General features: G+C 38.1%; 1 protein-coding gene across 1 annotated transcript; it reads left to right on the top strand.

The window, feature by feature from the left end:
• Positions 1-5798: 5798 nt before the first annotated feature.
• LOC119571659 (survival of motor neuron-related-splicing factor 30-like) lies at positions 5799-13581 on the top strand. Its single transcript, XM_037918858.1, has 6 exons — positions 5799-5870; positions 9010-9115; positions 9279-9399; positions 9610-9777; positions 10040-10175; positions 12429-13581. Exons 1-6 carry the CDS (start codon positions 5817-5819, stop codon positions 12573-12575), a joined length of 732 nt encoding a protein of 243 aa, XP_037774786.1. The 5' UTR covers positions 5799-5816; the 3' UTR covers positions 12576-13581.
• The last annotated feature ends 2475 nt before the right edge of the window (positions 13582-16056 follow it).

The following is a 16056-nucleotide window of genomic DNA, read 5'->3' as shown; positions in this document are numbered from 1 at the left end:
GGAAAAGAGGCGTTACCGGGGGCCCGGGGAGACTTAGGGGAAAGCGCCCCTTTTTTTTCGCACGGGGGCTAGCCGGGGTTTGGAAGCTGCAACGAGAAGGCATGAAAGCCTTAACACTATCTAGGCACCCCACCATCGCTTCACAAAACCATGCACTGAAGCCCCACCCATATATATAATACACACATAACATATATATATAATATTATATATATATAATATATATTATGTAATATAATATTTTATATATATATATATTTTAAAATTATATATATATATTATATTTTAATATAAAATTTTAAAAAAAAAAAAAAAAAAAAAACACCGGCGGAAGGTAAGGGAAACCAGGGTTTTTCTAAATTGCCAAAAAAAAATCTGGAAACCCATATCTCAAGGCCGCGGGGCCCGAATGGTTGAGCGTCGGACTCAAGACTGTCACGAGGGAAATCTGGTTCGGGGGTTTCCCCAAGCCCGGAAAAAATAGAGAAAATTTTACCAAAAAAGGTAACACGGCCTCCCCGGGGAAAAAGGAAATTTGGGGGGACCCTACCACTACTCACTCCCAAAAGCATCAAAAGTGAAAACGCAATTGAGTACTGTTAGACCCGGCGTCATAATGAACCTACCCCTTAAAAAAAAGATATTAATATAATATATTATATATATATATATTATATATATATATATATTATAAAATAAATAATATAATATATAATTATATTTAAAAATATAATAGAAAATTTTATATATATAATTATATAATAAATATATATACATACAGTATTTAATTTTCTTATATGGATTATAATATATAATATAAAATTATATAATTATATATATTATATATAATAATGTATGTATAAATTTTTATTTATTTATTTTTTTTTATTTTTATTATTATTATTTTTTTGAATAACATATATTTGTAACACACACACACACACACACACACCCACACACACACCCACACACACACCCACACACCCACAAAACACACACACAAAACAACACACACAAAAACCACACACCCACACACACCTACACAAACCACACACATAATATAATTTATATATTTATATTATATATAAAATTATATATATAAATATATATTATTTTAAAATTTTATATATTTATCTTTCTCTCTCTCTCCATCTCTCCCCCCTTTCCTCTCTCTCTCTCTCTCTCTCTCTCTTATATAATATATATATATAAAATTATAATATAGGTATTAATGTTTTATATGAGTTAATTTATGTATTATATTTTATATATTATATTATATTATATATTTATATATTATATTATATATATTGTTTTTTGTGACAGATCCCTAAGGGTAAACGTTGGGGTATAACATATATTTGTAACACCACACACACACAAACCCACACACACCACCACACCACACCCACCACACACACACACATACACAAACACACACACCACAACACACACACACACATATATTACAATATATAAATTTTAAATATATAATTATATTTATATATATATATTATATAATATTTTTATATATATTATTTCCCACACAATCTCAATTGTTCGAGTTTTTGGGGGCTGAAAATTGCGATTTACGTGTCGGGGGAGGGGGGGGGGTGTAGCTAAGCTTAGGAATATTATGTATGTCTTCTTAGATGTACTAGTGTTAGCTGGTGAAATGTATCTGCTTTGTTTGAGTGTATTACGTGCTGTGGGAGCCTATTCCAGTTACGAATGGTGCGTGGAAAGCATGAGTGCTTGTAAGAATCTATGGTTTATTACGTATTTCTGGTCGTGAGCGTTTCGTGTGTGTAGGTAATCTTGTTTGTTTATGTCAATTTGATTGTTTGTGATTTTGAACATAGTTGTTAATCAGTGTGATTGTCTGCGTACTGTGAGGGTGTTCACTATGTGCTGTAATGCCAGTAGTTTTAGTGCAGACAAGTGTATTGTAGGCTATGTGTTTAGTGTCTTGTATATGCAGCCGTGTAGATGACCCCTCAGGAAACCTAGTGTTCTGTTAGTTTTACGTTGTATGTTGTCTATGTGTGAGTGTAGCATGATTCCTGATATTTATGAGATGGTGTGTTGGGTAACTGTTTTGAGCGGATTGAATATGGAAATTTTATAGGCGTTTGGGAACGAGTGAAATTTATGATTTTGCATTTGTCAGGCCGAAAGTTCATTTGCCCTGTGGCTTCCCATTGCTCGAGGGAGTCTAGGTCAGTCTGGAGGAGGTTACAGTCTGCAGGTGTCTTAATTTGTCGATAGATGAGACTGTCGTCAGCAAAAAGTCTAGTTTTGGAATTAGGGGATGGATAGTGGGAGGTCATTTATGGAGAGTAGAAAAAGGAGAGGGCCTAAGACGGTGCCCTGGGGGACACCAGAAGAGACAGAAACAGAGCTAGATATATAGTACCGTCAAGGAGAACGCGTTGAGTCCTGTTTGGAAGAAAAGCTGTGATCCAGTGAAGAGTTTGTCCAGTGATTCTCTAATACTATAATTTTTAGATCAGTCTCTTGTGGGAGACTTTGTCAAAGGCTTTGGCGAAGTCTAACACAATAGAGTCTACCTGTTTAACGTCACGTCTGTCTAGGAGTCTGGAAATGTCATGATAAGTAATAGTGAGTTGGGGTACGCATGATCATTTGAGTCAGAATCCAAGCTATGTGTTAGTTAGTAAGTTGTTAGTGTCAAGATGATTCATTATGTGTTTGTGTATGCCATGTTCGAAGATTTTGGGGATTATGGAGGTGAAGGAGATGGGGCAATAATTTGATAGGTCAGTCCGGTCACCTGCCTTAAAAAGAGGGGTGACGTCTGCATTAAAGGGTGGGAGAGAGGATGTCCTGAGGGATTGTATGAATAGGACAGGGCACAGGTTTTGAGGAAAAAAAAAGGGATTTTGTCGGGTCCAGTTGCTTTGTTTGCGTCCAGTGTTTCTAGCATTTTTTCATTCCGTTTGTCCTGATGTCTAGAGGTGGGATGGGTGGGTGGGGGGCTCTTGGCATGTTCGGTGTAATGGTTTTTTCTAATGTGAAGACAAAGTGAAAAATGTGTGTTGAGTAGATGATCTTTGTGTTCTGATGTGGTAATAAGACTGCCGTTCTGGTCTTTAAGTTCAAACTATGTTGGTGGTGTCCTGTCTGCCGGTCTTGAAGAACTTAAAATAGTGTCTAGGGTTGTTTCTTACATTGTCTGCGAGTTATATACTGATGTGTTCGCGTTCGGTCTTTACGTTTTTAGCAAATGTTTTTTGGAAAGATTTGAAATTTGCCCAATTGTGTGTTGTGTTGGTATGACTGCGCGCGTCTGGAGAGTCAATTTTTTTCGATGTTGTCTGCGTGAACCTCTGGAGGACCAGGGGAGTGTGTATCTACTCGAAGGTATTTTTTGTGGGATGTGATTTTTGATGGATGTGTGTAAAAGTGTTTTTAGGCTATTCCAGTTTTCATCAAGAGGTCGTGAGTAGGGGTCAGAAGATAGCAAGTTGTCTCTGTAAGTTGTATTGTCCCTTATGATCGAGTCTGTAGAGCAAAATAGGTCCACGTCTGCGTTTCTGTCGGGTCGGTTGGAGGTGTCAACAAGGACGATGTGGTGGTAACTTAGTCCTGGAACAACCTCGGTGTTTGTTATATGGAGTGTGTTGTATGTGAGAAAGAGATATAGCGTTTTGGGCAGTGGCTGAAGGGCTCCGTCGCCAGTGGGGGGGTGTGGTAACTTGGGTTTGCGTTGGTTTGAGTACTGTTGTGTGTCTGCGAATGTATTTGTGATGTCAATGAAGGTATCGTGTAACTGGCGACTGTTCGTGTGGTGGATAATGGGGTTTGGGATGTCTGCGTCATTGGGGTCGAAAGGGGATGTAGAGGTCCAGTTGATGTCGGGGAGGTTGAAATCACCTGCGATCCAAATGTGTTTGTCTGAAGTGATGCGAGTGTGAGATGTGTGAAGGTTCTGTAAGTATTCTGTGTTGGAAAAAGGAGGTCTGTAGAAAGCGGCGAGCAAGAATGAGTTACAGTTAGAGATATGTAGTTGAATCCAGGTGATCTCACAGTCTATGTAAGGTCTGGCCTACATTTAACAACTATGTCAAGTTTGTGTCAGGAGTGTGTGTGGAGGAGGGGGTGCGGATGGAGGAGGGGATGCAGGAGGAGGAGGGGTGCGGGAAGAAGAAGGGGTGCGGGAGGAAGAGGGGGTGCGGGAAGAAGAAGGGGTGGCGGGTGGACGAGGGGGTGCAGGGGAGGGAGTGCTAGTGGAGGAGGCAGTGCGGGAAAGTGGGATGCCGGAGAATGGAGTGTGCGTGGGAAAGGAAAGAGGGGATTAGGGGAGGGGAGTGAAGAAAAGAAGGAAGAAGAATTCGGGGGAAAGGGGATGGGAAGTGGAATGGGGGTGTGAGGCGATGGAAGGAGGGAGGAGTGAAGGTGAAGGTTGGGGGGATAATCGGGTTGAGGTCAAGGGAGTCGGAGGGGGCAGGAGCAATGGGAGATGGCACTGACTGGGAGAGTGTAGTCAGGAGGTATGGGTGTTGAAGTGTCGAGTGTTTAGGTTTGAGGCGGCAGGTATTATAAAATGTAGGAGGTGAGTGTGTATGAGTGAGAGGTTCCCGGGAGGGGGTGTTGTGCGAAATGGTTGTTTATGTTCTATTCGTTAAGTGTATCGAAGGAGTTTGACAGTTGGAAGGGGGAAAGAGAGAAGGGAGAGTCGAAGTGTTAGCAGAGCTACACCTCCCACGCAATACTATTGTTAACTAATCCACTGCATATCTGTGTAAATGATCCGATGCAACCGGCAACAGGAAAAGGATGGTGTGTCTAGTATGAGGACTTGTATTGCTGTAGTTTGTTTTGGATGTTCCTTGGATGTATTGTAAGATGCGATTGTCTTTGTTTGCGCATGAAGTACTTGTGCATGAAGAGTAGGTGCTAATAATGTACACACACGCACGCGCGCGCTCACACACACACACACACACACACACACACACACCACACACACACACACACACACACACACACACACACACACACACACACACACACACACACACACACACACACATAAACAAATAAATAAATAAAAATTCAAACACAGACACATACACAATATATATATATATATATATATATATATATATATTATATTAATATATATATTTTTATGTATATATATATATATATATATATATATATATATATATTGTGTATGTGTCTGTGTTTGAATATTTATTTATTTATTTGTTTATGTGTGTGTGTGTGTGTGTGTGTGTGTGTGTGTGTGTGTGTGTGTGTGTGTGTGTGTGTGTGTGTGTGTGTGTGTGTGTGTGTGCGCGTGTGTCTGTGTTTGTATATTTATTTATTTATTTGTCTGTGTGTGTAATGCGTGCGTGTATGCATGCGTGCGTGTGTGTGTGGAGGGGGGCAGCGCGCGCGCGTGCGTGTGCGTATTTGATATTGGTCCTTCCTATTTTTAGGTATACATAGTATAATATATTTTGGAAAGAAATATCAATAGCTGATGAATTTGCGATTTAGATGAATCTTTACCTTATTTTTTTCGAATAAACATTCATAAATTTCACAAGATTTGCCAAACTGCTGCGCTCCCAAGGAATATCCAATAAATATGACCTTATATTACCGTTTTGCCACAATCTATGAAAGCCCGTAAACTCAGTTAAGTAAAGAATGCGCTGTTGATTTAAAAAAAACTGCGATATAGATTCTCTACAGTGCATAAAAGGTCGAAATTAGAGTGCAGTTTCTGAAGACCGAAGGCTTTGTCGATCTTCACCACAAACACTCTTGGTAAACAAAACACAATGGCGGAGGATCTCGGTGCCAGTTTACATACTTATAAAGTTCAATTAGAGCAGGTAAGGCGCACAGAAATTCGTCTGGAATATTTTATCAGTCTGTAATAATTTGGAGAGCCTAAAGATGCCATTGATGGGGAATTAAGTCTTTGTTAAAAGAGGTAAAAGATTGGCGTAAAGGTTTCGTGGGATATCAAAGTGAATGTTGTTTGGCCTTCTTGCTAGTTCCCCATTTTCTACTAACATTGCATGTTACTGAAATAAAAAACAGAGGAATTGATGTTAAGTCTGATCCTGTCACGGATAGAAATGACCGCGTCGCCGATATTAACCGATTTGGAGTGAATGGAGTGTTTGTGATGCCTAGAGTTTATTGGTAGTATTGGTACAGAACAATAAAACATAAAAACACCATGAAAAATGCTGAAACTATTCAGACACACCCACCATCTTTGAAAGCCTATGGGCCGATGTGGCAGCTTTCGAAAAACTTCAGGCATCCAACCAATCTTTTGATAAAATCTACGGCCATAATACCACCTAAAGCCCCTGGCGTGCCCCTGGACCCCTGTGGTTATTAGACAAAACATCCTAACCCAACATCCAAGATAACCTAACATTGTGGTGTATATATTCTTTAGCCAAGAGGCTCTTCCCCCTGGACCCCCCGTGGTAGTATATGTGCCTAGTCGGGGCTATGCCCCCTGGACCACCTTAGTAATATATATTCCTAGACAGAGGTCTCTGCCCCCTGGACCCCTGTGTGGTGTTCCATTTACACAATATGCTCTATTGATATAATATATGATCCTAATAATTTGCTTGGTGAAAACCACATATATAACTTTATACAGCAAGATCATCAATTTTTTTTTTTTTTACAGTCTGTCGATTGTCTGAAAATGTAATCACTCTTTGGCATTTGAGACACTTAATGAGCTCAGATATCAAACTGGAATGCTTGCTACTGTATATTCCTTCTTCATTGCCACTGGATAGTCTTAAGCATAACCCAGAATCAACACTGAAAATAAAAAAATTCTTACCAGTGTTTATCAAGGAATGGTATTCTGGCAGTTTCAAAAGACCTTGTCATGAAAACGTGCATGAGAAGATTATTGTAAATAAATCTTAAAACATGCTGAGGAAGTATAACAACATTAAAAGAACACATTAAAAGCACAAATGTGGAAAAGCAGATACCGATAATTATGGAATTATCCTTTAGACAGGTGGTAGTAAAGCATGAACTACGTGGCAGATGACAGTAATGTGATATGTGGGCAGTGTAGAATTCATCCTCGCTGTGTAAACAAGATGAGCGACCTAAGTTAAATTTGGCTATCTTTATGTATAGCATTTTTGGGAAGCATTTGCTCAAATATTGCCATAGAAGATGTTTGTCTTGTTTGTATCATTCTGTCATTTCACATGAGTTTTATTACCCAACTTTGCCACTACCTCCAATCACATATCCACTGCATATCACTGTTCAGAGACTAAGTTAGTCTCCAGAGTTCTCAATGTCATGTTTTTTGTAAGATGGCAAGAACTGCTAATAAAGGAGGGGCTTGCTCCCTTTTCTAGGGAATAAATAGAAGGTAAGGTAGGAAAGATTAGGTTTAAATTTTTGGGTTCACATAAAACCCTGTTTTTGGGACTTAGTCTCTGGAGGGTGCATTGCTCTTGGTAACAAAAACCAATTTTGTAATTTACAATTTTTTTGGGGGGAGACAATATGCAGCTGGAAGTAGTGGTGGAATTGGGGGGTAAAACTGATCCGAAATGACAAAAGATACAAACCAGGATAATGTTCTTATGGGAATATATGTGCAGCTACCTATTTATGCAAATGGCTCACAAAGATGCTGTACATAATAGAACAGAAAATTGACCAATCTTTTTCTAAGTTACTCATCATATTTACATTGCAAAGAAAAATGTATCACGTAGGGACTGTGTCTGATTTCCCTATTCCTTGAATTTGCGGAAAAATAGTTTTTCAATATGTTATGTGGTTATTATTCTTATTGATATTATTATTATTAAATTATTATTAAGATATTAATAACATTAAATACTGTAAAACAAAACAAAAGAAGCACTTGTAGAGCCACCTATATGTAAAGACAGTAAATGGGCTTATATTACATTGGGCATGGCATGTATTCTTGTCATACGGTCTGACTGTTTAGCACTTTTTATTTATTTTTTTGTTAATTTAATAACAAGGTCTTATTTTCCATATTTACATAATTGATGTATTAATTTAGTATAGCTATACTTGAACATGTTTTGGCAGTTGAATATGTGATTCTTTGCAAAAAAAAATTGTGCATTTTTTTTTTTTTTTACTGGGATTTTTTTGAGGGTAAATATTCAGAATTCCACTACATAATCTTTGGTGTATTCAAAATAGTGATAATGTGAGGCGTGGGGACAAAGCCCCTAGGTAAGGAGTGGCTATATTCTATTTTTGTATAATATAACTTCAATAGTAAAAATTATAATTGAATGCTAAAAAATGCCAGCATTGGCTTTAGAGACAGGGTTGTTTTTTTCATAATTTTGTTGACCAGCTCCTCTCCAAAACCAATTGGCCTCATCTCTTTGTGTATCATCTTTGAAGTGGTGTTGTAGGTTCTCTACTCTATATGGCCATTACCTTTTTGATTTATGTTAACATTGTTTTTTGAAGGGTAATTTACTAGAACTTATCTGCATCTGAAAACCCATCAGAGTTGGAGTCAGTGGACTCCTTTTCATATCTACCAACCCAATAAAAAAGGATCTGGATTTTGCTTATTGAGCAAATGCCTCTGTACTTTGGGAAAGGACCACATATATCCACCATTACAATACATTCTGGTTCCATCCTCTCTTTTCAAGAAATATAAAAAATGTTCTTAATACATATATTAAATGACATTTGTGCATGTATTGAAATTTCATTTGAATCCTATCAGATCACAAAGCTACAACAGATGCCTAATTTCAAATTCATCTCATGATTACCAGCCTTTACTCCAGCCATAAGAAAAACTACCACAGGATTTTCCAGAAATACTGATTCTGTAGCATATATATGCAGTTGTGTAGTCTTGTGAAAGTACATATAGTGTAATGAAATAGTGCACATATTTTTTTCACTCCCATTTATTTTTGTAAATATTTATTTGAATTTTTGCTTGAATTCCAGGTTGAGGCAGCGCTGACCTCAGACCCAAACAATGCCGAGCTGCTGAAACTCAAAGGAGACTTGCAGGAGGTTATCACACTCACCAGAAATCTAATTGATGCACAAGGTAAGGGCATTTCCTATCTGCTTTCCCACATAACTACTAATTTTAACTGCATGTTCTTTTGGCAAAGATTTGTTTGAACATTTTGCCCAGTACTAGATAAAAATTTATGTACGTGGTACTTCTCATAGGAAAATAATAATATAGGTATATTTTTAACTTACAGCCAACTCTGCAACAACAAATGCAGGGCAGAGTAAGGAAGAACCAGTCACTACCTCAGGAGCTGTCAAAGCATGGAAGGTTGGGGATAAGTGCCTGGCTATCTGGTCAGAAGATTCTAAATGGTAAGCTTAGGTATAATGTTTACTCTTATGGATAAAGTAACTAGCAAAAAGTAAGGAATTTAGGGAAAAAATAGTAGTTATAATAGTACATAACCCTCGTTTCACAAGAAGTTTGGATAAGAGAAATTAATTGGAAGGTGTGAATATACTATATGTTGAATAATTATTAATCCATTTAGAAATGTTTATAGATAACTGTGTGTATTGCAGGTACGATGCAGTTATTGATGCCATAACAGATGATGGGCTTGTAGCTGTCAGTTTTGAGGGCTATGGAAATTCAGATGTAACTAAGCTATCATTACTGAAGGAAAGAATCCCAGGGGAAAGCAGAGGTCAACACAAGCCTGGTGCCTCAGCAGAACTAGATAAGAATAAGTATGAAGTCCCATTGGGGCATGTACTTTGATGATAATGTGAAGTGAGGAGCAGCATTTATTTCTGAAAATAAATACTTATTATTTTATGATAGTTTTCTTGTGATTTTGAATCTGCTTCATTAATGCTCACTTTCCAAATCTATTGGAATAAAAAAAATAAATGATTTTCTTTTGGGTATTAGAGAAAATATAGCATCCCTGCACTATTTCACAATCTCCAAATGTGAAATTCACTTAAAACAAAAAATGAAACTTCACAGGAGAAAGCAGATGGAAGCTCAGCGTCAGCAGGCTAAGAAGAGGAAGCAGAAGAAGCATGACCGTCAAAAAATGATAGGGGAGGCACATGAAGCAGATAAGGCCAAGTGGCAAGCATTTTCAACCAAAGTTAGAGGGGGAAGCCCAAAGGGTAATTTGTGTTGTAGAAATGTGTAGATGAGGGAGAATTGCTCCATTGCCGGGTGTCAGGAGAAAATGGATTGTTGTTTCAGTGTCCCACAGAATATTGGACAAGAATGGTCAGTGGTAGAGTGTGATGGCAGGCTGACAAAAAAGTTGTTTAATAAGGTTTTTTTATTCAGTCTAAAGTGGGTAGGTCAGAAAAACATATCAAAAGCTTGGTAATAGAATTAATGTCAGAGAATAAGTATATAAGATTACATTGGGCTCTTTACTAACCTGTCTAAAATGACAATTTGTAGCTGTTATTGATGCATTTGTAACACTTTAGATGTTGATTTTGGGGGGGTGGTATGGGATTGGGTAGGGTGCCAAATGAGATTTTACCCATGACACAATAACTGTTCCTTTCAGTTAACTTTTTGTTAGGCAATTTCACACCCATAATCTTAACGCATTGGATCCGGGTGCATCATAGCAATCATTGACCAAAATCCTGGCATTAGGCTTACATGAGCAGCAGCTCTGTTGGGGACAACGGCTTGTAAGCCATGCGCACATAAATGTGTGTGGTGACAAGACTATGCCTCCTATTTGCAATGTTATTTCCTCTTCTTACACATAAGCATTTTTAGCATTTTTGCCATTTTTCAGGGTCCATACTTACCATTTGATTTGCAATATCCAGATGGTAATTGACTTTTTTTCTTTGCACAGACTCCATTTCATCTCCCTAGATAGCTCACATTCAGTGCAAGAAAAATAAAATATTTAGCACTGTTATTTGTGTCATTTAATTTTTTTTTCTCGTAATATTCAATTTTCTGAATATTTTGTCACCAGTCAGGTCCCCAGAATAAGATGCCGAGCATGGAAATGGCATCCTCCATGGAGCCAGTGCTTGTCCAGTCATCGCTCACGGACATTACATTCCACACTCATACAACTATGGAAATATTGCAAAATCGACAAATGACTCTAATCAATCTCCTAAGAGGTTTGTGTACTCATGGCAAGTCTTTTTCTATCATCCTGGCCTTCAGCCGAGATGCTCACAATGGCAGGTTCATATCACCCTGCCTGCAGCCAGATATTCGTGTGATGGCATGTTCCTGTTCCTCCTAAAGCCGATTTTTTCATGACGTGATGGTCATGTCACCCGATCGAAAGGGTTAATTACAGCCCTTGGTCACAAGCAAATGCCAAAGCTAGATGTCAGGCCTTTAAGGATTTTCCAGCTGATGACTAATTGGATAGAGGAGGAATTCTGAACTACATTGTGTCCTTACAAGCAATTTTAATCTTAAGTTTTATTAAGTGGAGAAAGATAAGAAAGAAAGTGGGAAACAATTATTGTTAGGAAAAAAAAAATCATTAAGAAAAAAAAGTAGTGATTATGATAAAGATGTCTTTAACTGAGAAGTTAACATTTAGTGTGGAAGACTTTCTCTTCAATCCAATTGATCTAGGTGATTCGCTGCCCACAGTGGCTCAAACTCCAGGCATTAGGCTTTCTTGAATGATGACTCCTGGATATGTGGCTTGTGGGCCTGGACCACAAGAACATTTGTTTGTGATGTTAAAACTGTCTCCCATTTGCAATGTTATTAGCTATTTTTGCTATTTCCCAAGGTCTATATTTGTCATTGATAATATCAAGATAGTTTTTCATGCACAGATTCTATTTCATCATTGTAGGTAGTCTATAACTCTGTGCAATAACAATAATAAATAATTTTTTGTTATATGTTTTTTTTTTCATTATTGCAATATTTAGTTTTCTGTAATACACCCTGCACTGTTGGTCACAGCAGGCAGGAATATGATCCTGAGCATGGAGACCGTGTTCCCCCTGGAGCCAGTGCTCAGCCAATCATTACTCACTGGTTGTACATTCCATACTCAGTTATCAATGGAAATAATGCAAGAAGCCCTTCCTAAAAGCCTTCTGAATCCAATCACCCCCAAAGAGCCTTGTGCGCTCGTGTAAAGTTTTATCATTACCCTGGCCTTCAACCAAAATTCTTATGAGGACATAATCTCACTCCAGCCTTCAACCAAATTTTATCATGATGGCATATTCATGTTACCCAGTTCTTAGCCATATTTTTTCATGACATGATGTTACCTGGATCGAATGGGTTAATGTTGAAATTAGACAAGACTTCTGTTTCAGTGTCATAGGCAATAAGGCAAGGTACAGTAAAGGATAATAGGATAATTCTGCTAGTAAGTAATATTTATTTTCAGACAAAAAAGTTGAAGGGAGTCACCAAAAAGTCGATATTTGCCACTCCGGATGCAGCAAATGGAAGAGTTGGTATTGGCACTTGTGGCATTGGCGGCAAGCCCATGACGGAATACACTCACGCAGAAAAGTGGCGAAAAGGGACATAGTGACTGAACGGCCAACAAGAATCTGGGATTGCTAAGCTAAGAAGCGAATAAAATTTAAAGGGAAATATTATTTATAGTGACAGTGGACAGCAATAAACCATGTGCATGCCATTGTATTTGTAGTGAATGATTTTAATACATTTTGTGGTGATGTGACATGGAATATTATCAGACTGCTACAGCTTGTCAAGCTTACCATGTTCAGTGTTTGGAAAAACTTGTGCAAACGATTTTCTCTCTCAAAAAAAGAAAAATAAATGAAAAAAATAAAAAAAGAACTTTTGGAGTATGTTTCATTTAGCTTACATAGAAAAACAAAAACAAAGCAAAACAAACCTGGTTATAAACTCTGGGGCAAACTATTGTGTATGCCACTTGAAAAGAACTATTAATTCTTCTTTGGCATCAAAAGTGATAATGATGATTAAGATAATGTTCCCAAGTAGATAATATCATCAGGAAATCTTAACCCTAACATACAGTATATGTACATATTTTTTTTTGTTTTTTTTTTTGTTCCCATTAATACTCTTTGAGAGTCTAGTTCACCCATTAGAATTCTTTTGAGAGACACTCGTCTTTTTGTAATGCTAAAGAAGGAGCCATCCCATGTAGCATGTCCTGTTAATGTACTCGGAACCCTTGGATTTAATTTTTTTATTTTTAATTTTTATTTTTTTTTTATTTTTTATTTTTTGTCACAATAGACTCAGGTTTTTAAAAGTTTTGTGTCCTTGGAGGGTGAGAGTAACTCTTGCTTTGTCAGTAGAGGCGTTTTCCTTATATACCCACAAGAAATGAATTGTGGGTTTTTATTTTTTAATACTATTATTGTCATTATTTATTGTCATCATTATTTTTAAAGGAATTTATAGTTGAATGTGTTTAGTATTTGTTCACATCTGTAAAACTACCAATTATATTGCTGCAAAGGTGAGAGATTCAAGGTGTTTAGTGTGTGCTTTACTGTCGATTGTGAATGTGTAAAAAAAAAAAAATTACAGTATAATAGCATTTTCCATTAATGATACTTCTTTTTAGGAAACTTGTCCCATTAAAAGAAATAAAAAATTGGATGTAAATTACTGTCTCCCAAAGTAGATAATGCTGTCAAAAGGGAAAACAGAGTAGATGTGTAAGTCATGTGATGCAATATATTTTTATGTTTATAATGTCCTCCAATTTATAATGACATAGGTTTGAATACTGGCAATCATGAATTATCTTGAATAAATGTATTGAAGCTAAAATTTTGTTTTTAAGTAGTCTGAGTAATTGTAATAATATTTGGAATTTGGAATAATGGTTGATGGTTAACCCTTTGCCACCGGGTGGCATGTATGTACATGCCAAGGCATGCCTGGACTATATTCCTGGAGGCATGTGCATACATGCCATAGTGTGCTGGTCCCGTTTTCCAAACCATGTAGTCATGCCACACATGTGATGGTGCCGCCACAATCCCCTGGCAGCGGGACCCAGGCCACTTTGAATACAGAGAGAGAGCTTTTGCATCAGGAAACCACCTGATGGCATTGGGTTAAAGCAAAAGAGTGTGCTAGACATCAAAGCCATATAGCTCGGTGGTAAAGTATATTGTGAAAAGAGTAGGGATGAGTTCAAGATTAGGGTAATTTTTAAAGGTTGAATAATACTAGAGGTATTAGGTAGTGAAAAGGGTAGAGGTGGGGAGCTGATGGGGTGTAGTTTAACAAATTTGCTCTGGATGGTTTAAAAGATGTGTGCTCCTCGTGTATGGGGCACTCACACACACACAGACACCCATGCACATGCACGCACACACACAGACACACACATGCATGCACACACACACATATGCACATACATGCACACAATACACAACACACAAAACACACACAATACACAGAACGCACACACCAACACACAATGCACACGCTGTAAAAGGCTATCATCCTTCATACAATGGTGAGCAGAGGGGTAGTTATACTTGTTAAGAGCATTCACTCTTTATTTCTAAGAGTTGACACACACAGTATAAGAACACACAAGACATGTCTAGTTATAGTGGTAATCGCGGTACGCGGTCGCAGTCAGCTGCCCGGAGGGAGAGGGCGGAGCTGACCTTACTGCGTCGGGTGCTTAACATGAACTCCCTGAGGCCTAAGTCGGTATAAGTTCCAGCTGGAGGAAGCATGTGGGGAGCGAGGTGAGGTCACCGGCCCCGTCTGCTACACTGATTGCTCCACTGTACATTGCTCGTTCACCTACTCATGCCTCGTCCTCAAGGGGTCTTAGACTTTCCTTAAGGGTGACATATTTTAATGATATGCAGATTTTAATGTTGGTTTTTAATTAATTTTCCTCTTTTTTTTTCATTTTGTTTTTTATTTTCACAAAGATAAAGAAGAAAATAGAAGAGGGAGACGTCATTGGGGATCTGCATGGACCTGGCTTGAACTACCAACCATCTCTGATAGATATTATTGTAGATAAGGGAAATGACATCGGCAATCCTCAAGGATTTACTTGAACCACAGTTGTCACACAGAGAAGAAATAGATGTAAATGTACATTATGTACGAGCCACTCGTCACGACAGACAAAAATGCAGGCTAAAGAAACATCATAAATCTTTACGCCGGCATTAAAAACAAACAACCAATCCTATTAATGAAAAGGTTCATTGCCTTTTGTCTGCGTGTGTGAGTGAGGTGAAAAGTGTGTGTGTTTTGCGTGTTGTGAGTAACAGCTAGCATGAATGAGGGGGAAGGTGAAGTGACCTCACACAGAATGAATCACAAACACGAATATTTAACGTTCACTATAACAAAACTGAAGTAAAACAGCAATGCTAGCTATTTAAAATTATTTCAACTACACATTGAATTCAACATTTTATGATATGTGACAGAATGTATGCATGGAGAATGGTGACATGTAAAAAATATTTGCAAACTATTTACAAGCAAATCTTCTCGGGTCAGAAATCTGACCTGCCGAGGGACATGTCTAGCTAGGCATGCCAGACCTTCATTAACGGAGGGATCCTATACCCAAATGACGTATATGACTGAAGCGACTCGAGCGAGGAAATTATAACCTGCTCTTTCTGCGTACTGTGATGGGCCGCTCGCAAAATTCCCTAAGGATTTTAAATTATCACGAATCACACAAACGCTTGGGATATACCCAAAACATGCAAGCAACTTCAAGAAGGGAGAAAGGTGTGATTAATAAGCGAATAAAGATTCTAGCTTAAACTCGAGTCCCCCCCCAATCCCTTGCCCGTTGTTGTCGTGGGGGGTTAGGGGCGGAGACTGGGACCCAATGATGGGGAACTCCCCAACCCTTGGGACTCAGCCCTCGACTCAAACTAATTTTGCATGGTCTTTTTTCCTTCCCACTTTTCGTTTCTGTCCTTCACCAAACCCTTTTTGCTATCCACCTCCTAAGGGTGAGAGCCGTGCTGAAAGGATGAAAGGCTGACTTTTTTTATTAA

Source organism: Penaeus monodon, unplaced genomic scaffold, assembly GCF_015228065.2.
Source record: "Penaeus monodon isolate SGIC_2016 unplaced genomic scaffold, NSTDA_Pmon_1 PmonScaffold_7372, whole genome shotgun sequence".
NCBI classification, from domain to species: domain Eukaryota; kingdom Metazoa; phylum Arthropoda; class Malacostraca; order Decapoda; family Penaeidae; genus Penaeus; species Penaeus monodon.
The sequence above is the reverse complement of the archived record's forward strand: the minus strand, read 5'-3'. Positions and strand labels throughout refer to the sequence as shown.

What these genes read in the sequence shown, in the direction of transcription:
- LOC119571659 (XM_037918858.1), top strand. Translation starts at nt 5,817, where the DNA reads ATGGCGGAGGATCTCGGTGCCAGTTTACATACTTATAAAGTTCAATTA. An exon ending in TGGTCAGAAGATTCTAAATG is followed by an intron (nt 9,400 to 9,609) that starts GTAAGCTTAGGT and finishes TGTGTATTGCAG; the next exon opens with GTACGATGCAGTTATTGATG. An exon ending in GCAGAACTAGATAAGAATAA is followed by an intron (nt 9,778 to 10,039) that starts GTATGAAGTCCC and finishes GAAACTTCACAG; the next exon opens with GAGAAAGCAGATGGAAGCTC.